At 48.3% G+C, this 25361-nt stretch overlaps 1 protein-coding gene across 5 annotated transcripts; it reads right to left on the reverse strand.

The window, feature by feature from the left end:
* Positions 1-1740: 1740 nt before the first annotated feature.
* Positions 1741-22823, reverse strand: SAP130 (Sin3A associated protein 130). 5 transcript variants are annotated; one of them, XM_055723281.1, is made up of 21 exons: positions 22689-22823; positions 21846-21963; positions 20859-21094; positions 20096-20254; positions 18853-18964; positions 17257-17381; positions 16309-16433; positions 15562-15712; positions 15270-15360; positions 14874-14978; positions 13692-13833; positions 13303-13424; positions 10442-10744; positions 9257-9434; positions 7948-8052; positions 6817-7178; positions 5178-5426; positions 4771-4896; positions 3752-3855; positions 2963-3076; positions 1741-2739 (listed from the first exon to the last, which is right to left on the reverse strand). In XM_055723281.1, the coding sequence occupies exons 2-21, from the start codon at positions 21955-21957 to the stop codon at positions 2581-2583; spliced, it is 3180 nt and encodes a 1059-aa protein (XP_055579256.1). In that variant the 5' UTR covers positions 21958-21963; positions 22689-22823; the 3' UTR covers positions 1741-2580. The 5 variants fall into 5 exon arrangements, with proteins under 5 accessions (XP_055579256.1, XP_055579254.1, XP_055579252.1 ...); XM_055723279.1 differs by having other exon boundaries at positions 5178-5423; positions 9257-9431; positions 22689-22800; XM_055723277.1 differs by having other exon boundaries at positions 9257-9431; positions 22689-22800.
* Positions 22824-25361: the final 2538 nt, after the last annotated feature.

Genomic DNA, 25361 nt, shown 5'->3' on the forward strand with positions numbered 1-25361 from the left:
TGAATCCAACCCTCCACCTGTTCTACACAACTATTATCAAAAGTACCACAGAGAAACAGCGCATCAGTGGCTTTAGGCGCCAATGTAAAACTTAAAAGGCTCAATCTACACTCTCAACAGGAGTGACTTCCCTCACAGATGGTTGTGTTGAGTAGGAAGCCTCTAGGACAAGGATGACTGTAGAACTCGGGGTGCTGTGGCTGGCTGAGGTGCTCTGTGCAGCACAGTTCCTGCCTGAGGAGCCCTGTGACAGGCCGCGATGCTGCTTTGTAATTCCCTTCTGGGAATGTAGGCAAAACGCTCCAGCAAGCTGAAGAACAGATTTCACAGATCCCAGGATAATACCCTACACATGTAAACCTCAATAGACAAATAAACCAGCATGGCTCTTTCAAGATTGTAAAATGGAATTTCTGTATACCGTTCCTAATCCAAGCATAAAAAATAACAGGCAAGAAAACAGAAATCCCGCTGAATGTGGATCTTATTTTCTCCTACAGAATCTATGCTGTTCCTGCAGCACTAGACAACGCTGCAATTACTATCCTAAGTTTATGGAATGCCATGGATCCTTACAGCCTAGATGATAGCCTTGAATACCAGTTTATAAAAACTAGGGTTACTACAGGAGTCTTTCCATATGAGAATAGCTTAGAAGGAAGGCTTAAGAGCAAGTTTTTAAACTTCTGCAAACCTTAAAAGAATCCTTCCCTCCTCAAACACCTCACCTGTTGCCGATGCTGCCTTGGATTTCATCCAAAGGCCCTTTGCCAACCATACCAAACAGTTCTCAACCCTACAAAAAGCAACTTCATAATCGTCAGCGAGCTTCCTGCAAAAGTCTTTGAGAACCTGGGAACATCGAAGGTCTCAAGTGTTTTATTACCATAACCTCAAACAAATACTTGCCCAGTTAGGCATGATCTGTTCCTGAGGCAAAATACAAGGTGAATAAGCAGCAGTTTATTTGATTCCCACCTTTGCATGTCTTACCTCTCCCATTTTCCTTTGTGCTGTGCCAGTCTCATGCATTTCAACATACACATGTATACACACTTGTGGGCTTGTAAAGCTGTGGAGATATTTTGATGTGTTCTCTTCTAGCCAAGGAAATTAGCAATCAATTACCAGAACTTTCCCATTACCAGAGTTACAATAACATTATACTAGACTTTTATCTCACAATGAAAGTGTTTTTATTTTAAGAAGTAAAATCAAGCTAATCTGAAAATGAGAGTGCCATTGAGACAAATCTGAAGTTTGTTTTGCATGCATTAAAAACACAAGAACTATATATATGGACCTTCTACTTCTCTAAAAAAAAAAAAATAGTATCAGAAATAAGGAATTAAATACCTTTTTTTCTACGCTAACTTCTGAAAGAACTCAGTTCCAAATAAAGTCAAGGTAGTAGCCCTGTAACTGGATGAGTTAAACAAGTATTCTTAAAACAGAATTAGTTCATTAAACAACTGAAGCCTTCTGCTGTGGAGACTAAAAATGACCCGATTTGGCACACTTTCCAAAAAGTTAAACACACAAGTGCATGGGGGGCAATTAATATTGCATCTTTAAGAGCTGAATCATGAATTAATTTACTCTTCCCTTCACAGCACGAGGCTGACAACATTCCAACATTCTGCCTCTCCTCCCCAAAAGGCTCCTTTCAAGGCTTTAACTTTTTTCTGAGTTTACAGGTTGAATAGTTTCACTGGTCTCAAGGTATAGAGACTACTCGCATACAAAAACCTCGAAGTCCTTTATTAATGTTTTCAGGATGTATGTGGTACATATAATTAACATTATACCAGCTACAGGAAGTCCTCTGTTGCAAGAGGTACTTCAGAACAAGTATCCCAGAGCACCAACACAGACACACACACACGGACGCTACAAAATCACTTTGAAATCACTCCCTCCCCCCCCCTTTTTTTTTTTCCTCCTTTTTTTCCTTTTTTTTTTTTTTTTTTTTTTCCTTTTTTTTTCTTTTGGAACTTGACAGCTAGGACTTCTGAACCATGGGAGATTCTGAATGTGGCGGCAGATCTCCTACTGCAGTGGCACTGGTTTAAGAAGGCTACTTCAGACACTGGAAGGTCAGAAGAACAAGAACTGACTGGGGTAACAGAGTGATGCAATTTTCAATGCTTTGCGGCACGGCTGCTGTCTGGGTTGATACCTGTATGTCAGCCTCCTGGTGTCCCCTGCAGAATCTCCTGTGTTACAGGTGTATACACACCTTGTGTACATTTACCCCTCTGCTGTAGAACAGGGGAGCACTGTCCACCACACGTCGCATTACTAGTTCCAGTTAGTAGGCACTGACACATCAGGAGGGTTAAACAAATGGGACTGGAAAGACTTTAAAAAGGGATGAGCCTGAGAGAAATCTTTGTTCATTATGACAGATCAGTGACAATCCCTTCAGGTCACCAGGCTTCACATGTCCATCTGTTGCCATCTGTTCCCTAAACTCATCCTTTTTTATTCAGATGCTCTGCTTAAAAATAAACCCAAACTACAAAAAGGTTCAACTCCATTCTGTACACGTTCTCCATTTCCAGAGTCATTTTCCTGGCTTTAGACCTTCTCCTTCCGCTTTAATTTGGACACTTTCTTGACAGTTCCGTTCTTGTTTAGAAGCTTCAAAACACGATCCTTATGATCCAGGACCTTTAGCATGGAGTCTCGAGCTTCATTGATTTGATCCATCACCAGTTTACACCTCTGCATATTCCCCTGAAATGAAACACAGCTGTCATTAACAGCGGATAGCCCAGTCTAAGCAATCACTGCACCTTTTCCTAACACTGCCTGTACCCGCTGACACCGGAAACATGGTAAGTGTACCTATGTGATTTCTTTTTTCATAAGCCAGCGTTAGCTCTTACTAACCACAGCGGGGTATTTTGTAACAAAGGGTAAAGCAGTTCTGCTGGGTCAGGAAGCCACAGGAGCCTACCTGTATCAGTTCATTGATTCGATGCAAGTCGTCGTCGGTCGCCGCCTTTTTCTTCGGAATGAGTCCCTCCTGCAGGGCAGTCAGCCTCTCGTACACGTCATGCTCCAGGTTTGTCTAAAAGACATCAGCACTTCATGAGAAGGTTCACCACGAGGCCCGAAAACATTCGCCCACATTAAGAAAGCTACACAGAGAAGATGACAATCCATTCCTCTCTCAGCTGCTCATGTTAGTAATTCAGAAGATGGAGCCTCTGATGTAGTGTGGCACTATCAATCTTACTAACATCCTGTTCACAGTATCGCTCCACTTCTGAACAAACATGGACCCTAACCAGAACTGTTTCCCCTATTTCTCACAATACTATTCCAGGAATGCAGAGGTTTTGGGGAGTTTGGTGCTAGAATGCAGAGCACCTACCTCACCCCCAACCTGAAACAGAAGCATCCAGGAATGTGGATCAGTGCTGCCTCCTCAGATCAGCCGCACCATCCCAAACAGACGCTTCTTCAGACCTGTGCATCAGCAGGAGGGAGTTGCCAATTTTGATCATCTGTACAAAATACATCAGCTCTTATGTCTGGATCAAAATCAACACTAAGTTTCCAAGCCACTTACGCCACATTCCTGAGAAAGGGGAAAGCACGTCCCACTCCCTTTGGGCACTACACACCAGCTCCTTTACGGTATTCCCAATGGCCATGTCCTGAGCTTGTGAAAACATCCTCCTGTCTTACGCAACTCCGTGTTCCCCCGTGCCATAGGGAGCTGCCAAGCCCATTCACCTACCAGCTGTAGTAGCTGTGCTGCGCAGAGATGGACCTTCCACCCTTGTGCACGACAGGACACACCCTTCTGATTGGCAATCTCTTGTAGCATAGCCTTCTTCTCTTCTGTCACCGCAAACATAAGGACATGTTATTTAAATTTCAGGAGTTTCCCAGACCTCTCTTCTCAAACAAAACCATGAACCCAAATCCTGCTCTCCATACATCCTAATAAATGAGTATGACCAACGTTTTGATTCAGACAGGAAAACAGCTACCCATCTGCCATATATCTGACCGCTGCTTTCGCTTATTAACAGGTATTTCCAGAAAAATTGTATTATATCCCATTTTCTCCCCATTTAAAGAATGTAGTGCTCAGTGCCTCAAAAAGAGGTCCATCCTTTACCACTGAAATACGTATCTACTCCCTCCTCGATATATTTACATAGTTGTAAAAATCCAATCTGCTTACAGATTCTGAAGATACTAGCTAACAGGCCTAAAAACTAGTATCTGATCTCTATTTTCCACCTATTAGGAAAAAAAAAAAAATCTTTAAAAGTCCATTTGTTAGTTGACAAGACTAGTTACACTAAATCCAGAATGTTTTTTAACCTGGCAAGTTTCTTAGGGAGTAAGAAAATTTGAAGAGTAAACTGCAGTACATATCACTGTAGCATGTCATTTCTTTAAAGATTACTTTTAGTAAGTTTCTATCGCTGTACATAAGTAGCTTTCTCAATAACCATTTGACTTTTTCTTTTACAAAATTACAGCTAATTGTACGTAGTGTTCTTCCCTTCTTTCCTCCATCTTGAGAGTGAAAGAGATTTAGGCAACATCTAGCTAATGAAACTCATTAGCTCACTTGATCAACCCTTGTTTTCCAAATGGCAATTAAAACCTTTTTGTGGGATTGCTTATCAACAGCAGCTAGCTAAGAATGCTCCTAAAGCACCCTGAGAAGGTGCGCTGAAGCGGCTCATCCCAGAGGAATGGGACTGTCAAAGTACAAGCAACGACAAGCAACAGACTGACCTTTTACCCGGACATCGCTGTATCTCTGGAAGTGGTGGTAAGCAGCTTTCCAAGGATTGCGATAATGACGGAGCAACGTGATCGGCGGCCTTGGACGCACAGGGACGTATCTTACACCTTCCTCATCTAGAAAAGGATCCAGGGAGAACTGTGTTGTTATTGTTAAGTAGGTGAAAGTTGATCAGCGTGACACAGTAACTCCCGCAGTAAGCACCACCCCACACAAAACTATGCTCTACGTGTTGAGAAAGGTCGTTTTCCCTTAACATCACTATGCAGAAAGTGCGGGGGAACAGACGGTTGGATTCTCTCTTATTTACATTTAGGAAGTGGGAGAATGACAGAGCACCTTCTCTGAGAAACAGACACTTGACTTGGGAAAACAAAGACATCAGAAATGACATTACCTATGTACTCCTTTGGAGGAGACTTCCGCTTCTCTGCCTTCACCAGCAAACTTTTGGCAGTGGATTTCTCATCATCAGTGCTGTTGGTTTCCATCATGTCCCCTTCCTCTGTGGAGATGACATGCTGCTGCTTACGGGGTTTCTTCCTCGGGGAGGCACCAGGTGGCAAATCACTTGGAGGCATTGAAAGGTTGTTGGCCAGCAACGCCAGAGATGGAGACACAGTACTTGTAGTCAGAGGAGGGACTGCTGAGGGGAAGGAAAGAGGACAAGAACCCAAACCATCAGCAGCGTAAATGCAACACACTTAACACTGTTTGAACACTACCTCCAACAGTAGCTCCTGTTCAAGCGCCTTGTGAGGAGCATGAAGTATATGAGCACTTCAGCTCCATATGCATAGAAGGCCAGACATTAAGCCAGCAGCAATCGCTAGGAAAAGCCTATATGCTAAGATCTTTAGTGTAAGAATGAGAGCAGAGACAACTGTCCCTCAGTTCCTTCATATTTAAACCTTGTATTAGTTTAATGCTACAAAAAGGAATCCATGCTAATGTGTCTTGCGTTACTGCAAAAAAGGTATCTTTGTACGTAATCCAGCGTGGATCACAGTCAACAGCAAGCAAGTTCCTTTCCCCTACTAATAAAAGCAGAGTTGTATGCAAGCAAACTGAGCCTGCAGTGCTCTCCTCGCAAGGGTCTGCCTGTACCACCAAGTCAAGAGCATCGCACCAGTAAGTTACTGCAGCACTGAACATGCCTCTGACGCTGGGCAGCAGAGCAGCGGCTGGCTTGAGGGAATACCCCTTGACACTTGGAAGGATAAGCTCAATCAGCTGTGACTAAGGCTACAGCAAAAAATTTCTGGGATGGGATTACCTGACAATTTGGCATACCCACAATTGCCAGTAAGCGACAAAAGAACCCTGAAGAGCTTAATGCTATCTGCTGTGCGCCAGAGACACCTGCAGCAAGCAGCTTCTTCCCTCACAGGACAACATACAACTTGAAGGAGAGTGGTGAAACCAACAACTAAAACAGAACTCTGACACTCAGGCATGTGGGATGCATTTGTGTCATTTTGCCACAGTACAGAGTGCCTGACCCAAGATCCATAAGGATCTGAACTTTACTGATCGTGCCATATGATAGCAACTATGGCCAAGCTGGATAAGGAAGGCAATATAACTAATATTTTAAGAAGTCCTAGAGAAAAATACCAGTGAATCACAGGAGTACCCTATGAAATCCTACCCTGGTCACTAATTCTTCACATACAAGACAGGCCCTTGGACCTGAACAGTAGGATCTGCAAGGAAACAGAAGTTAACTGAACTGATCCATAATACACCGGTACTGCTGCTGTGTGCGAGTGTTTTAAACATCGAATTTGCACCGACTCTTTGGAGTTGGATCATTTGAACATGAACGAAGCAGTCACAGTGATTTCATGGGAGATTAGGGAGAGGACAGAGAAAAAACTTTAAGTGACAGGGGATGAGGGAACCTTTTAACTGGTGTTTGGTGCTACCACGGAAGAGATGTGATTTCATCTTCAGGACGGCTGTGTTGAAACGCTCTTAATTCCTCCACTGTCTCAACAACAAAAGTAGCAACCTGATGATTAACCACCACCTACCAGACACCGGTCGCATGATGTCCATAGGCTCCACCTCCTCTTTGATTTTTATCTCCGGTACGGCAGGACCCAGCACTGCTGACAGCGCACCACTCATGGTTGATGGAGGAGCAGGTGCTGCCACAATTGTGGTAGAAGTTGGTGGAGCGGCTGGGACAGCTCCTGGAATGGTGGACAGTGCTGCTGCAGGCTGCGATGTGGGACTGGCTGCTGCGATTATTGTTGGAATGGCAGAGGGGGGCTGCTGCGAGGTAGGGGGGACAGCAATGGTGGGCTGCTCCCCACCTTGGTTAGACACTGCCTCCATAGACACAGGGACTGGAGTGGCCATGGACACATGAATTTCAGGTTTTGGCTTGGCACTGTAATGTTAAAAAAACCAAAACAAAACAAAGGAAAAAAAACAAGCTGAAGTCAACTGCATCTCAGTCATGGCGACCTAGATCAAAGTGAAAGGGCCAAGCTGCACTCAGACTATCCAGTTCTTCCTGCACCCGCAACTAACCCTTGGCTCATTCATGTGTTTAACAGAGACGGTGTCACCTCAGTTACATTTCCTCCTCTGCTCTCCTTCTAATCCTCTGTATTTATTATGGATGATATTCTGTTCCACTCACTGTAACAATCAATCTCATGACTAATTCCAGGTAACTTTGAAATACTTGTAAAAGTATCAAGGCAGCTGCACAATGCAGACAAGAGGAACTTTCACACAAAGTTGTACTGCTCCCCACCCTCTGTTTGCAAGAGGCTCCCACTGTGGCTAATTGTTATAAAACAGTAAATTGTAAAGCCACTGATCTCAAATGAAGCAGGGCAGAAGCTCCATTTACCTTTCTTCAGCACTAACTTCCAAGTACTACAGAAAAAAGTTAAGGCTTCTCTTTTACAACAGCAGCGGGTTCTTTGTTTGTTTATATGGAAGCTCATAGCCACAGCTTTTAAAAGGCTACTGCCTCAGCTTTGCAACAGCAGAACAAGTCAAGTCTGTTCCAAGTCATCACACTGACAGATTCCAAATAGATAAAATTTTCCCAAAAGAAAGGAAACTGCTTCAGTAGCGAAAGAACGCAAATCAAACAAATATAATGGAACTATTACTATGCAGTTTGTTGTTTCCTAAAGTCTTACCCAGCAGGCCTTGGTGATCCAGATGTGCTTCGCATAGTACTCTCGACACGCGTGCTAGCTACTTCAGGTGGCTGGGGTGGAATTAAGCTTTTCCGGACTGCCAGCCTGCAAGAGACACACAGATCTAAGATCCCCACCACCGAGAGCAAAGGAATCGACCCTCTCTTGCCCAAACCAGGACATGAGTTACAGCTCTGTCTTTCGCATAACTTGACTTGCTACAGAAAGAGTCTCATTTTACTTTTCAAATCAGATGTTAAGTTTTATTGTCTTCAAAGATAAAAAGATTAGTTGCTCCAGCGAGTCTCGCCACCATTTAGGGCAGCTCCAAGAACGCCAGCTTTACTTTCACCCTGCCAGTCGGAGCATCTCTCTGGGCCTCCAGGGGGTGAAGGGAGCACTGCCCACGCCACTGCCCCCCGCTGCTATCTCAAGACCGAGCAAATCATCTGGAACTTAACAATGCTCAGACAGGCACCTGCCTTGTTTAGTGGGAGGAGACTGTGTCCAGGCCTGACTCCAAGACCTCAAGGCCTGAACGTGGATGTCAGGCAGCACAGGGCTTAACACAGAAAAGCATTTTAGAGACTCCTGAGACTCCTGTGGGGCCGGGAGTCAAACCGTTGTCCAAAATAATCAGTGTCTCAAATGGAAACACTCTTTAGTGATCTACCTCTGCTGCTTTAATTTGTTTCAGTTCTACAGCCTGCAGCTTCTCTGCCTTAAAAATGGTTTCCACCCAAATAAAAAAAACACGCAATTTTAGTCTCATAGAACACAATTTGCAAATGTTTTCAGTCCTTAGTGGGGAGGACATGCATTATTAATTCTAAAACTGCCTATTTATTCATGCATTTAAAATCAGACAGACAATATAAAATATTTTAAGAGTTTAAGTTACTCCCTCCCTTTTTCCTAATCAAGTTTCACAGCAGGGTACTAATCCTATCCTTTCTACTCATCCACATATTCTTCCAAGAAAAGCACTGAAGACAAAGCACACCATTCTAATTTTAGTAGATCATGAACTCTTTGTTTTTATTACACTAAGCAAGAAAGCCTCAAATCCACTTTCCCTCCAAAGGTCACTTTCAACAGCTAAGAGACAAACCATTGTTATTTTATTACTGACAGTAAAAGAGAGCTATATCCTACCCTGGGGGAGGAAAAGGGTGTTTCACAGATCAGCGGGTTACTCACAACTACTGCTGACTGAATAATCTGCTAGTATCTCCACTGAAATGACTCTGTTTAGCCAGGCTAGATTGCACAGACGCGTCATTCACATGTCACCTTCAATTCTACTCACCCATCTGTGGTTGGTTTCTTCCGGAGGATGCTGGGGCGCGGGGAAGAGCCCTGGGCTGGTGCACTGGCACTGGCACTCTGGCTATGGGTTTGCACAACTGTAGTTGCTGCAGAAGCTGTGTTGAATGTGTTGCTAATAGGATTGGCTACAATGGTGGCTCCATCTGCCAAGACTACTGCTGGGAAGGATGGACATTGACACAGCAGACAAGAAGAACAGACACAGAGAGGAAAAAGCAGCAGTTACTTAAGGAAATCTGGTGACAAAGCAGGTGTCTGCCAGTGCACGCTGTCCGCGCTCCCCTGACTCCCTCAATCTTTAACCGCAGCACCTTCAGGCTATTTTGTAAGCAATACCTTTGCTACAAGCAATCTGATCACTGAACCTTCTGCAGGGAAGATGGAAACCACCTCCTGCCTAACAACTGCTGCTAGGTAAATAATCTTTTCCAGAAGAAATAGAAAACACAGAAATTGCTAGTCACCAACAACTGCGTCAACAGAGTAACACACCTGGTACAGTCTATGTGGCAATACATGCCACTTGTAAGTAAGCACCATCGGCTGTGTTTACACTGTGACCTCCTGCCAAAGCCTGTTTGGCCAACCAACTGATGCAGAGTGTTTAGACGGTCAGGAATTCACCACGCAATACGTCTGCCAGCTTTGCAACAGCACATTCTCTTGGTTGCTGTATCCCATTTCTTCAGTAAGCTGCTGGGGTTTCATCAGACCCATTTTTAATGAAAGATGGTTTCTGTCGCAGTCCAAGGTCAGGTTACCGACTGCTGAAGGTACCTGGCCGTATGTTAAGTGCTACTGTGATCTAACGCATAGCAGAATAGTTTGGAGAACATCATTTATTTGTAAATGACTTTTCCCACAAGACTCTCCTCGTGGGTAGAGAACTGTTTAAGCTCAGGCACTATCAGTCTTTTCCGCGGAAGCAACCCATTCAAGGCCACCCACGCACTCCACCCACCATGCTTCAAAAAATGAATCAAGATGTACGAAAAAAAAAAAAATTGCTGGGAGAACATGCGTGTGAGTGTATTCAGTGCCCTTGCTGGGCCACACAGACTGCCAAGATGACTGTGAGCCACAGCAAACACAGAACAGGCCGGCTCCATGGGAGCGCAGGCCGGTGGCTGTGCCCAGGGATGGTGGCTGTGCCCGCTGCTCTTACCTGAGGTCTTGGCATCAGCTTGTGGCTGCTGAGCACTGATTGGTGCCGGCTGCAGTCCCTGCGTGCCGATTGGTGCAGCGGGGTGCAGTCCTTGCGTCCCAATTGGTGCTGGCTGGATGCCCTGGGCGCTGATTGGTGCTGGCTGGATGCCCTGGGCGCTGATTGGTGCTGGCTGGATGCCCTGGATGTGGCGGGCGTGAGAGGCATCGACAGTCATCAGCTGCATGGGGTTGAGGTGGACGGTGGAGGCCACGCCGACACCGGTCTGAGCCGTGATGGCCGAGGTGGGCGCCTGGGCTGACACTGGGAGCAGCAACACAAGCACCGCGTCACAGCGGCCCTGCGCGCTGCTCGGCACCCACACCACACTCACACACGCACTTCCAAACACTGTTCTGCTTTGGAAAATTAATTGGCCAGCCTGCTTGTTGCAGTAGTACAGTTTGAGAGGGGAGAGGCCAGAGTGTCCGCCAGAAGAATTAAGCATTACTATTTATTTCCATTCTATTCCAAAATGCAACAAGAGAGAAAAGATCAAGTTTAACTCTAGACTCACATTACATTTCTGTACCCAGGCTCCAGTCTTAGAAAGCCATGCGCTATTTTTGCTCGCTTATTTTACAATACTTCTAAGTACCAACACTCAGCTTTTTCTCTGCTTAAAACCAAAAAAATTAAAAAATCAGAAGCCTAAGCCATTCCTTTTCAAAAGACAGTCTCTCCACAGAACTTATTGCTACACCAGTTAAAAAACTCCTCACCTTTGCCTGTACAAAAGCAAGCAGAGAAAGCTGAGACTCAGGTGTAATACCTTACAACAGGGCTTACTTCCTTATCCCCTTTCCCCAGACACATATTAAAAAAAGTTTTCCTCAGTGCAAGTGCACAAACTGTTCTGAAATCGAGTACAATCTTATCTGGTTCAGAACAGGGCTTAAAATTATAGGCTGGATCCCATAGCTCAAACGAACATGAAATATTTTTGTGGCAGAACAATGTTGCCAACAAAGCACCTCTTTTAAGCAGTTCAATTCGTTTATTTGAATTTACAGCTCTAAGCAACTACGATTCCACCTTTACAGACCCATTTCTCCCAGGCAGCCCTTCACAACACTGTGAGACTACCTGCAGTTCCCAGCTCTCCAGATTTCCAGTCTTTACAGGACAGTACCACAATTTCTGCAGCCATGCACAGAATGCAAGGACAAACTTGCCAACAATGGACTTGCCTGCTAACAATGGAGAGCCCTCTCATCACAGAACAAGCTGTTTTTGTCAATGTCACAGGATTTCGATCAAGTTCTTGTGCTGACACGACACTCTAAAAACCGCCGTCAAAAAACTGAAATTCAGCACCAGGTCTCTGAAAATGGCTTCTGTACAAAGCACGGCACATTAATTCCCTTAGTGGAACACCTTATGCGAAACATTCTTGTTGCATAACTTTCTATTCAACAAAATCCTTTTGGGATACTATATAAAACACAACCAGCATCTGGAAAGCCAAAGACAACATACTTCCTGAAAATTCTGCGTTAATGCTCCTTATCTCAGTGATCTTTCAGAAGTCTCCTCTGCACTTTTACCTAAGCCCTCACCTGGCTGTGCTCAGCACAGGTGCATGTCCCTCCTCATACCCTGAATCCTCTGCTTTGAGTTGTCACCAGTTACTGCCACAAATAGTACCTTCACAGTACTACTGCTTCATGTCACTTTGACAAGCAAAATGCCTCTCTCAATGAGCTCCTGCTTAAGAACCTACATCTGCTTTTTTAAAAATTAGCCTATTGGGGTGATGGTAGCCTAACGCTGCCGCGACTGGAACTCCTGACAGTCTGCAGCCATGTTCTGTCAGGGGCTCTGTCACCGTGCCCCAAGCACAGCTGCCAACACCAAACACCACCACTCACCTGCACATTCTCCTTAAAAACCTTCAGCCAAAGTACAGGAAGGTACAGAAGCAGCTCACCCATCCCTTTTGCAAGTCATTTAATCATCCTGAAGCACACCTCAAATCCTGACACGAGGTATAGCCAAGACTTGCAAATTTTCACTGGAATTTCAATGACAGAAAGAGCAGGCCCCAGTAACTCATCCACTGAGTATACTTTCCTATTCAGCAAACGGGCTTTGCTGCCTCCAAGTTCTTCCCAATTCCCCCTATACCGCCGTAGGGTAAGATGCTGCCAGCACATTTCCATGAAAATCCAAATCAGGCGTATTTCTACAGTTTGGATTGTGGGAATTACCACATAGAGAACAGTCCTAAACCACTCTGTAAGGTACAAGCGCTCCAAATTTTGTCACAGAATGACCTAAGTTAGGGTTGACTATGTGGGTTCAACATTACACATTATTTTTTTGACTGTCTGCAAATTACTGCAACAGGTCAAACATTAAATGCTCCATTCTTTTAATGGAATACTAATGCAAAAGTGTGCAACAGAGCTTATTTTTTCTGGGTTTGATTCTCGTTTCTCTCAAACTGTACCCTCATGTGGAAAGAGACTAAAAGGGCCTTGTCGGAGCGCCAGGGAATGAAGAACAAACCAAACCAGCTCTGTGATGGGAGGAGGTGAACTGTTTTGATTTGTATAATCCACAACTTTTACTTACAGAGATAAACGCCCTTGGATATCAAATGTGAAACAACTCCTGCGAAAACTGTTATCAGCTGTATTTAGCAGACAGGCCTCTGAGCAGTTCAACACCCCTTCCCCACAAGCTTTCCACTCAGCCAACAAATCATCAAAGACTCTTTGTAACAAATTGTCAGAATCAAGCAGAAAAGCCTCTTAGCTTCTCCCATCACTGAAGCTCGTACATGAACTAACAACTGAACAACGCCAGCTTGGTCTTACCTGGATACTGGCGAATGGTGGACACCGAGCTGGTGATGGGGGTGTAGGTATGCGCAGTCAGAGGGTAGGCAGAGGGTGGGTATGTCGGTAAGAAATACTGGAACTGGACAGGCACCGACTGCCTACAGGCATCAAAAAGAGCAAGTGTTACACACACAATTTCAACAGTTTGTCTTCAGCCCCTGCCTGTGGGCCACTCCCTGAGTTTTGTAATCTCATCTGTCATAAGCTATCAAGTATCTCAACCATCATGATTAATTCAAAACTAGCAAATCCCCCCGTCTGTTTTTAAAATACAGTATTTCCAGCACATCAGAACCTAGAAAAGCAGCACGATAGTCAAAAACCACTCACACACACTCTCAGTCACAAAGCTCTTATCTCCCCACCTGTTGTCATTTCTGGTTTCCATTGCTACTGGGTTTGGAGATGCCCGGTGACTAGAGAGGGGTATGAGGTTACTCCTCTCTGCTGTGTAATCAGACTGGATCCGGGGAGAAGTATGTGTGATTTGTTGAGGAACCACTTTAGCTGCATAAAGACAAACACGTAATCAATTGAGTCAAAGGAAGAATGTAAGAAAGGTAAACACTGCAAAGGCAAGATCAATTCTCCTGGCAAAATCCCCCAACCCAAAAAACCCCACCCCACCCCCAGAAGGTTTCCTAACCACACAGATAACAGGTTTCCTCAATAAGCAGAAAGAATGTGGGAAACTAAGCATTTTTCATCAATTTGTACCAGAAGAAATGGATATTATAAGTGCATATACAAATTACATTTGCTAACAGAGTCATTTACTTGAGTGCTCAAATGAAGTTAAATTTTTTTGGTGCATTTTTTAGGACCAGCCCAATCCTTTCTGCTGTCAAGAACTTATTTATCCAAGTTTTCAAAGCAGAACTTGACAGAGATCAAGGGAAATGAGATTGAGGCAGACAAGTACACACAGAAAACACCTACAAAAGCTTTACAGGAAACACTGAAAAACTTCACGCTTTGGAAATTTTACGGTAGGGAAAGATATAACAAGAATTCAAAAAAAGAACAAGAAGGAGGTCAGCAGAAAAACACAGAAGAACAGAAGGAAACATGCAGTTCTGTAGGAAACATGTCAGGCAGATTCCACACCCAGGCAAATAAAGCTCCCACCCTTTAGACCTTAGTGTTTTACCTCCAGATGAACACACTAATCAAACTCGACTAGACTACACCTAACGCCTCAAGAAGCACAGGATGGAACTTACAAAATCAATTACAAAACCCATATTCTACCACCAAGTAGTTACAACTTCTTGTATATGCAATGCAGGTTCTGAAAAGCCAAAAGGGCCCAAGTATGTCTAAAAATTCAACTGGATAAGTTAATGAGTCATTTCATTACCTCCTCCTCCTAGAACATCCATTTCTTCCTAGTATTAAAAAAAGTTATGCCACAGCAGACCTGTTAGTTTCTCTTGGCTTGAATTGCTTTTCTTCCCCTCCTTAATTTGCTAATACGCACAAACACTGCCAGCATAAACAGAAAAACTGAAGCACCATTTACACACTCTAAAACTGAAATCACTCACCAACTGGGATGTTTGAGGTCGTGACAGCTGTAGCATGCGAAGAATGGGAGGGCATTGTCATGGTGACAATGGTGCTTGTAGGCGCTTGGGTGTGAGACACAGAACCTAAAGGAGAAAAATAAACAACCATACAAGATCTTTCTATGGAGCCCTATCACACCAGTGTATCTGTACCCAAATAAAGAGGGCAAAAACCCCAACCCACAACTTCCCTGAACAACCCATTAATTCCCCTCCTGAAGTCTGCTCATGCAGTTCCAAATGCAGTCTTCACCAGAAATAAAAACTCCCTCAGAAGTTCATCTTCAGGCTCCATCTTCAAGGAGGAAACCAACAAAAAGCAACAACAAAACCCACACCCCACAACTCTCCCACAATAGCATTATGAATACTCACCCGCTGTGGTTGCTGAAGCAATGGTATTCGTTGCCAAAATAGGTGCCACTGTTGCTGCTGCCACTGGAGTACCAGTACTGAAAATAGTTTTCTATGAAAAGAAAAGAAAACCTTTGAGTTACAAGACTAGTACATTTAAGTTATATACTTAGTATGGAATCACGTTGCATTCACTGTAAAGAACGTGACCTTCTAACCTAACACTTTTCCCGTGTTTAAACTTAGCCCTCAAGATACAAACAAAAAAGACGTCTACAAGCAGCAAGAGATTTTTTTCCTTCTTGCAGTTTACCTGAGCCATGGTGTGGAGCTGTGGCTTCTGCGTTCCTATAGCTGGGTGAGACGGTAGCGTAATCCGAGTAGCTGTATCCCTGGGCTGCGCGGGCCGCTGAATACTGATAGCTGCAGACGGCGGGTGCTGCTGGATAGACAGTGTGGGTCGACTGGAAAGAAAGAAATACAATCATAAAGACAACCACATAGATACTAAATATGAAAGATCAAAACACAAGGACGCACATCAGGCCTTGGTGTCCTCCACTGCGCAAGCAGTGCTGCTATCAAGTACATGGTAAAAGCAGCACAAGTAGTCCAAACTACACTGTTCTGTCCCCATCTGCCCTGCATACCCACCTAAGAGGGCAGACTTATCAGTAACTCCCACCATTTCATAGAAGAGATATTCTGTCAGGGATGCTTTGTCAACATTCAGGTGCAATTTTTCATTATGTCTTCATAACAAAAAGCGAGGCCAAATTAGCCACAAGTTCCTGCCACAGAAACTCTTGCTTCCCAGGAAGCGGGACTTCAAAACTGATTGATTAAGGTCTTTTCTTCTCAGAACTCAGAACAACAGTTCATGTTTATAGTAATTTTTCTTCACAGAACTGAAAGCATTTGCGCTGTGCTAGCATCACTATTTTTGTATTGTACCATCCCGCATCTAGAGGATTATCAGCTCGGGATGGTGAACGTGTATGTTTCCCCTTCCTGCAGCCTCGGTAAAGTCAGAGCACCGTAGGTTTGAACGCGCCCTTACCTGAGCGTTGACTCTGTAGCATGCGCTGCCGTTGTAGTTATAACAGGGGACTGAGCCCTCGTGGCTGAGACAGTTGCCACCACAGCAGGAGGAATAGTGCTTGAAGTTGTTACAGGAGGACGAGACTATTAAAACAAGACAGACAGACACAATCAGAAAAGAAATTCCACTATTTAGAAAATAACTAAGAATTACTTGGTTAAAACTGTTTTTTCTGTATCTTATCCCCAAGTTTTGGCATTCTAAGACATTTCCAGTCTTTCTGAATTGATCTGAGAGCTCCTAAGCCGATCTGTCCTGGTTCTCAAAGTATGCACATCATAGGAATCAGTAATCAGCAAAGTTAACAAGACTGGATCCCATGAAGGTCTTCAGGAAATAAAACACAAAGGTCAGCTCCCTTCAGAATAAAAAGAAACCCTAACCCAAGTATATACAGGAAGTCAAAAAGGATTACATCGGGATACTAACTGAAAGCACAAAGTAAATATGTTTAACCCTTTATCCTAATACTGGACACCAGTACTACTGGAGGCAGATGATAGCTACAATCTTCCCCTCCTATGTGTACATAAGCTGAGAAATACAGAAGCATATTAAAATGAGGTATTTTAAAAATTCTGTGTCAATACATATATTTAAGAATACATCAACATGAGCATTATTGCACCAGACTTTTCAGACTTTAAAACTTGAGTTTACCTTCCCAGTTTCTAAGCACTTTGGAGACAGTTAAAACCCCAATTTTTGGCACAAAGAAAAATACACCATTTAAAAATTACAAAGGAAATCTAGAAACTGGTAGCCAAGAAACAGAACCGGAAGAGAGCTGATAGTAGCCTCAGCCCAGCAAATAATGCAATTACAGGTTATGTATTACAATTAAGTGCCAGGAGAAACTTGGAGCTGGTGGCCGGCGTTTGGCTGAGCTGCCTGGGTGCTACCTGCCTGGATCGGCTGGTGAATGATGTGCTGAACCGCTGGCTGAGCTGTAGCTGCATTTGGCAGCTGTGAAGCTGGTCTCAGGACTGTAGTTACTTTAGAACTGGACATCACCGCAGCAGCTGCTGCACCTGGGAAACAAAGCAAGCATGTTAAAATACCACGCACCCCAACGGCTCCATATGACCACAGAGACAGACTCTGACACCAGCTGCTACGCATTGCGGTTTTACTGTACTTCACAGGTATGTCAGTTCAGGTGACATTGGTTTAAAAGTAAGGCTTACAACAAATATACATAAGGTCCACAAAAATATGTGGGGAAGAGTCAGTATTATTTTATTTGAGTTGGCTTTATTGATACTTTTTACTCCCCTATAGCAACCTTGTATTGCAAATCCAATCTTTTACAAGCTGTGGAAGCCAGCAGAAGTAATTCAGTTCGATTACTGGGCTCCTGTGTCAACAAGACCTGACACCAACAATCTCACTGCATCTGATGAAGTTCAGAAGAGAAATAGGCATGCAATAGGAGACCCAAAACATAAAAAAACCCCACAACTTTTGACCCTGCAATTTGATTAATTTGCATAATGTTTGCTGTCTCCTGATCATAAGAGATTACTGCAGAAGGCAAATAGCCTTGAAATCATTTGATTAACTAGACTGCACAGCTTCTGTAGATGCCCCTAACTGAAATTACTACCTCAAAAATTAATATTCAAGCTGAGAGAAAAGGAGCAGGAAGAAAAAAAGAAGAAAAAAATGCACTAAGTGACAATAGAAAGTTTGTGGCAGCTGTCGCACAAGAAGCCAGTCAAGTACACTACATTTTACTTCAGCTGCAAATAAAGGTGCACAGTCCTTCCAACTACTCTCATAAAAGAGGATCAGGTCTTTGCTTATGTCAATTTGTTTTTCTTGACTTGACCAAATAACATCAAATATGAAAGGAAATACAAATATAAATGATACTTTGAATTTATTTCAGTTTGAAGTTGAACTAGAAACCTAACCCATAACGCATAAGTCAGAAATTACACAGACCATACTGAGCACAGGGCTGCTTTTAAGGGGCGGATCTCGTCTTTTGCAAGTCATAGCAACCAAAATCCTGGGAGACAAGACCCTGTAGCTATCCCCAGCATTCAGCTCAAGAGTAAATACAGATGCACACAATGTGGTACGTTAGCACGCACAAAAACGCACGAGTGAGCCTGCGACAGGTGGGTACAAGAATAGGCCTCACAGCTGCTCAGGTGCCACTGCCACAGGTGAGCGATACTTGCTACCAAGAACACGTGGGACGTTTTGTAGGACAAGTCAGTCTACACCAGTGTATGCTTTTTCTTGAAAGTGTTCACCAATTTAATGGCGCAGAACTAGAATAACAGGCGTTCTGGTATCTGCCAGCATTTCAAACACTGTCACATAGTCCTGCCCTAAATGGATGAAGGCAACATAATTCTTAGAAAGTTAGCAGCTTTAACAGCTGAAGTATTAGCCATGTCAGCCGCGAGGAGAACTTTAGAGGCGAGGGCTGGATGCACTCCCCTGAGAGGCTGTGAACAAAGGTCAGGGATCACACAGCTCGATCTTTACCTCGGGGTAGGTGAGAAGCTCCAATGTGTAGTGGAGGCCCAGGAGCACTACTTCTGATGATAGACATCTGCACGTTGGTAGCCATGATATGATGCAAGTTACTAGGATGCCCCTGCAGAATTAAAGAAATTACAAACCCCAAAATAAATTATGAACTGTGCAGATGAGACTCAATGGCCACACGATTACTGTATCTCAGCCCCAAAGACAGGAAAGAGATTTTTACAAAAATACTTGGTGTACAAAGGTTGGATGCATTACAAGTTGAATGCATAAAGAGGCAGGTGTTTCTACAGGATAAAGTTACAGAGCCTGCTGACACTGTGGAAGGAAGGTGTAAACATTTATCCATTTCATTGATAAATTTTTTCTGGTTGGTACATGGGTGATGGCCAGCCAGCAGTCAGCCACATGCCAGCCAGAGAGATGGCCCTTCTGCCATCATTTAAGGCACAGATTCATACCACCTCTCCAGTAAAGTTGAGAGAATGGTGGGAACCTGGCAAATGCTGTAACAGACTAAATCTATTCTAATTCTGGCCTTCTCCAGAATATTAATAAAAGTACAAGTTCACTGAAACTGCTGCATGCATTTAGCCAGCCTAATTCAAATCCACCTAAAGGCACTTTACATCTGAACCCTGAGACTTCAGAGATTTACTGATGAGTGTTCAGGCAAACTGGTTTCAAATCACATGGACTGGCTCTGCAGTCAAAATTAGAAGGGGGAAAAAAAAAAAAAGTATTTCTAAAGCATTATCTACACACACCCCCCCTCAATTTTTGTCACTAGGGTTTTAATAAGAATACACTGCAAAACCATGAGCTGTTCACCAGTCTCTTCTAATCTGCTCCCAGGAGAGCTAAAGAACACTGCAGCGATGAAGCCCAGCAGTTTGTCTACACTAGCAACTCTCCCAAGTGATTCTGAAACAGCAGGAGCTTTTAAGGAAAGACTCGGCTGCACAGCAGCTTTTGGATGCAGCTCTGCTGTCACAGCCTCACTGTGCTACGTCAGTTGGGCAATTACAACAAATCAGCAGCTTTCTAAAGAGCTAGTGATAACAGACCGAGGGTTAATGTTCCAGGCAGAACTGATCCAACAACCAGTAGCCACCGAAGGAGGAAGCCTGCTCTCTCTGTTTTCCTGCTGCAAAAGCCGACCTCAGTTGTACCAGTATTAGTACTGATCTGACCATGTAGTGAGCTGGAAGAGAAAAAAGCCAGAAACCAAAAACCAGACCTGTTGCCCACTGATTGTTGCCACAGGAATTGTTGGAGCCTGCGGTATGTTGCTCTCCATAGTCACAGTGACCTGCCCAGGAACCTTTGTGGGAGCTGAGAGAGTAGAGGGTGGAGCAGGAGCAATGGGCCGGCTGGGCATGGTGGGCTTCAAGGGAGGCTACAAGAAATACAAAGACAAAAATGTTGGCAATTCCAAATGACAGCGCAGTGGTGAAGCAGAAACCATTTTTGGGGGGTCAAAGCCTGGACAGAAAGTCAGCTTTGTGCAAGGGTAGCTATGGCTAAGTATTTGGAAAGGAAGGATATTGGTCATTTAGAGCTTTTCCATCTTCATTAGGCACAAAGAAAGGCATCTTTTGTACTGGAAATAAGCAACTTTTAACATACAGCATGAATCACAAGTGGAATCTGTTAAGGGTATGGTATTCCCCTACAGACACCAGGCATTAACAGTTAATTTGGTATTCTCATCCACTCCTGCAGAGAAAAGGGAAGATTTCAGAACCTGACTGAAATCATTCTTCTCTTCAGAGACTGACAAAACATTCTCCTCAAAAATAATGCTATGACGCTATGAAATCCTTAGCCTATCATATAGGACAGATAAACCCATGAGGCAGTGTACACTCTGCAGAAGCACGCAAGGAAAGCCAAAGAACCAAATGCAGGGAAGCTTTCAGTGTAATTCATTTTTGCTTGACCCTCTAACCCTTCACATGAACTGTATTTTTTCCCCCACGAATCGCGAACCTCCTCATTACCTTCATAAGTCCATCCGAAAAGGAAAGTGGCACAGCTGGAGTCAAATGTGCTGGTGGTGCTGTCACTGTCACCGGGGCACCAGACTGGACAGGGTGGTGCTGCGTCAACATCTGAACCTGTGGATATGGCCGAACCACCACTGGTTCTTGCTTTTCTTCTCGAGGTTGTATAGAGCTGCCAGAGCCAATGTGTTCTCTAGGAGCAACCTCTGAGTCGCGACTTGATTCATCACTCACTAGCAGAAAAAAGAAAAAGGGAACTCTGAGAAAAAAGGTAAAATAGGTTAACAAGTTCGCATTGGTCCCCCACCAGGTCAGAGATGGGATGCCAGGAACAGCCTAAATAAAAGAAATTCACCCTTACAATTATACATTTTTTGAAGATGAAAACCCCGGGAACTCTGGCACTGCTTCTGTCAGTTCCCCTCAGAACTGATGGGCCCCGTAACACTGGGAATCTCTCACGAGCCCACCTAAACATGTCCTCCAGACAAAGTCTGACTAATTTTTCTTCCCACTGGAAAATATGTAATTACCTAAGAAGCCACCATAAAGTCCCACATCAAACAGGTGGCATTAAAAAGTCTTTGTTTAATATGTCACGTAGGTGAAAAATCGAGCTGAAGACCAAGCACAAACCCTCCCACGAGCAGACCCGCTGCCCCAGCCGGCTGGAAACCCGGAGCCCTGGCAGGGCCGGCAGCCACCGCGATGGGGACCCCCGCCCCGCTCCCAGCCCCCCGCCGCCCCGGCCCCCCCGCCGGTGGAAGCGCGCAGGAGCGGGGCGGAGGAGCAGCGACCGCGTACAGCTGGAAGGGGCCGAGGGGCCGCTCTGCTCTGACGCCGCGTTCGGGAGGCGGCAGCGATGCCGATGTCACCTCGTTCTCCCCGTCTGCGCCCGGGCAGCCCCCGGACCGGCTGCCGCGCCCTCTCCCCGCCCGGATCGCGGGAGCCGCGGGGGCCCCGCAGGGCCCGGAGCCCGCTTACCTGTGGCGGCGGGGGCGATGAGCCCGGCGGAGCCGCTGGTGGGGATGGGCGGCGGCGCTGGTCCCAGGCCGGCGGGCGGCGCGCCCGAGCGGGGGAACTGCTGCGAGCTCATCTCCGCCTGCGGGCACCGTCGACCGTTACGTTGCGTTGCGTCACGGCGCGTCACGCCCCCCGCCCCCGCCCCTCGCCTCCTCCTCACGGCAGGAGGCGACGCCCCCGGCAGGCCCCACCACCCGCTCCCGTCCCGCTCATTGGCCGCGGCGCTAGCGGCACCGCCAGCCCTGCGCCAATGCGGCGCGCGCCCGCCACACCGGCCAATCCGACACCGGCCCCCACGGCCAATGAGGAACGGCCGTGATAATGACCTCACAAATCCGCGAGCCAATGGCGGGAAGGACGGCGCTGGCCAATGAGGGCCGGCCGTGCCGCCCGGGCCCGCCCCGCCCTGCCGTGCCGCCGTGAGGGGCTGCAGGGCCCGGATGTTCCCGGCAGCGCGGCGGCGCGCACGGCCGCCCCTGCCCGCACCCAGCGCCGCCCGCAGCGCCCACCCTGGTCCCAGCCGCCCAGCCCTGCCTGTCCCTGGCCCTTCGCGCCCTGCTCCTGCCACCGCGCAGGGCCCCACCCCGCCCCTCTCGTCTCCGCCGCCACCGCCTCAGTCGCTCGCCCCGCTCCACAGTACCGCCGCCGGCCGCGGGCTCCGCACTCCCGCCCTCCCCTCGCTGCTGCTGCCGCCGCCGCCGCCCGAAGCAGCGGCAGCAGCGGCAGCGGCCACCGCCCCCCCACCTGCAACCCTTCTCTGGAGCCGGGGAGAGGCGGTGCCGGGCGCGCCCTCCGCGGCGTTACCTGTGCCCGGGGCGTCCCGCGGCAGCCGTCGCTGAGCCGCCACCGCCGGGAACCGAGCTCTGCTTCCGCCGCCGCAGCTGCCCGCGGCGGATTGGCCCCTGCCGGCCCCGCCCACCCCGGCGCCTCCGCCCTATTGGCTGTGGCAGCGTTCCTCGCGGGGCGTGCTGGGAGATGGAGTCCCTGCGCGCGCCCCGGCAGGCAGAAAGCTCGCGAGACGCGCGCGGGGCGGAGCCCCCCGCCTGGCCGCACTATTGGCCGCCGGCCGCTGCCGTTGCCTGGGTAACGCTCTGTGGGGCGGGGCCAACTGGCGGCCACTGAGCGCGCACATCCCCCCCACCCCCTCGGGGCCACGCTCCCGCCGCCGAGCCCCGGCCTGTCAAGCCGCCCCGCGAAGTCGGGAAGGGATTCGGCGAACGGCCGGCTGCTTCCGGGCTGCCTCGGGCGGGCCCTGCGGGAGGCGCAGCCGCGCTGCTGCGTTCAGGGGAGGGAGCTGTGCCAGCCAACGGGCCGCATCAACAAGCGCCCGACCCCGCTGTGGCCTCTGGCATAAACAGCTACTCCTCGCTGGGACAGGGGGGGAAATAACCCCCCAAACCTTGGTGTCGGTGCACGTTGCGACCCTGAGGTGCTGCCCGTGCAGGGCTGCCTCACACGTCATTACAGGCAGCGTGGAATACCACTGCTTTCCGTGACACTTCTCGCTTCAGTCCTTGTGTCTGGAGGCTGAGAGATTAAGTCAGACAGACAACTGTTGTTTTCAGAGATGCTTTAAAATGAAACAGAAAAGAAAACCTTGAAGTTACAGAATTGCATTAGAGTAATGCATTACTTTGCCTTGCAAACCCTTCAGGTCTGTGTTGTGAACAACCCTGTAGGCAGCTGCTGGGGAAGCTTTGGCCACGGCCAGCTGTGGGGCCCGTTCTGGACGTGTGCAGGGTGACCATTGATCAGGGCATGAGGTCTGTCCTGTGGCTTGACTGTCCGGACACTGCCCTTTACCCTTGTCAAAGTTACTCTGCCCGGCTGGATTCCCAGCTTTATTCTGGCTCAGCACCTCTTGGACAAGATGAACAGTTCTGTTCCCCTATCCCCATGGCTCCAAAAGGTCACAGTAATGCTACAAAGCGTTCCCAGGAGGTGGCAAGGGTAATGGGACACGGCTCATAGAGCATGGCTAAATGGAGCTGGCATCTGGGGGCTGGAAAACGGACACTTCAGAGGGAGTTTGCATGGACAGCTGCCAAAAGGCACAGAGAATATTAAAAAACCAGTTGGGTTTTATTATCTGCCACATGCTGCTTTCGATTTCCCCTCACGTTTACACTGCGAATAAACGAGCAAGTGAAAGCAGCTGTTCTTTGCACAGCTGCGGGCCCCCTTCCAGCCGGCCAGGCTGCCAGGTAATTAACGACAGACACGGGCTCCACCTCTGCCATTACCTGCGCCTTACACAGCCTGCACAAACGGCCTGGAAACCCACCGCGCTCCGCCCGCCCCGACCTCACCCACCTGCGCGCCCCCGGGCCCGGCGGGGCCGCGCTCAGGCAGCGGGCCGAGGCTGGTACCCGCAGGGCCGTGCGGGGGGCAGGAGGCCGCTGGGGGGCTGCAGCGGCGCGGCACGGGGCCCCCGGCTCCCCCGCGCCCCGCTCCCCCGCCGGCCTAGCTGGCCGCGGCTTCCCGGAGCCACCGGCGGCGGCCGGGCCCCAGCGCCGGGTGGGGGCGGGAGGTGGCCGAGACGTGCCCGCGCCCCGCCTGCCGCCTTACCGGGGCCGCCGGTGACGCCGCTCCCGCATGGGCGCTGCGGGGTCGGGACCCTGAGGGGAAGGCGCGGTGTCCCGCCGCTCAGGGACCGTCCTCCCTCCCCGCCGCAGGGCCGAGCGGCGGGAGGAGCGGGCGGAACCGCCGCCCGCCAAGCCCCCCCCAAGATGGCGGCCAGGGGACAGTCTGGCGCTGCCCGGCCGCGACTCTATGGCGGCGCGGCCCCCCTCACCCGGCGGCGGAAGCGGCGCGCCCGGAAGCGGCGGGAGCGGCAGGAGCCGGAAGGGAGCGTGGCGGCCGCCCGCAGGTGCGGTTACCACGGCGACCCGCGCGCGGGCGGGGGGGCTGGGTCTCCTCCCTCAGGGCCCCCCGGGCGGCGGCGGTGGGGCGGGCGGGGGCGGGCGGCCCTGCGCCGGGGGCCGGCGGGTGGCAGGGGCCGCGCCCGGGGCCGAACGCCCTTGGCCCCAGCGGGCGGCCGCCCCGGCTCTTTTTAGTTTCGGGGTTGTCTCCAGGCGGCAGCGCGGCCGCCGGTCCCTCAGGCCGCTCGCCCGCTGCAGGCGCTCCCGGCGGGGGCGCGGCGGACAGGGCTCCGCGGGGGCCCGCTGGGCGCCGCCCGGAAGCCGGAACGAGCCGTTTGTGGTCGGAGCCCCCGCAGCGCGTCCCTGCGCCAACCCGCCAGCGCCGCGTTCTGCTGCCGGGGGCTGAGGCAGGGCCCCACCGCCCCCCCGGGAGCGACCCCCGGGCCCAGCCCCCCCGGGAGCGGGCCTTTTCTGGCCTGCCCTCCCCCAGGCGTGGCGGTCCCCCCGCTGGCCGCCGGGCTCGTGCAGCACACGGTGGGGCTGGTGGCCACAGGAAGGTTTATTCCTTTCTCCAAGGCTGGATGGGCGAGTTTCCAGAAGTCAACTGTATTTGAAA

Source organism: Falco cherrug, chromosome 11 (assembly GCF_023634085.1).
Source record: "Falco cherrug isolate bFalChe1 chromosome 11, bFalChe1.pri, whole genome shotgun sequence".
Taxonomy (NCBI): domain Eukaryota; kingdom Metazoa; phylum Chordata; class Aves; order Falconiformes; family Falconidae; genus Falco; species Falco cherrug.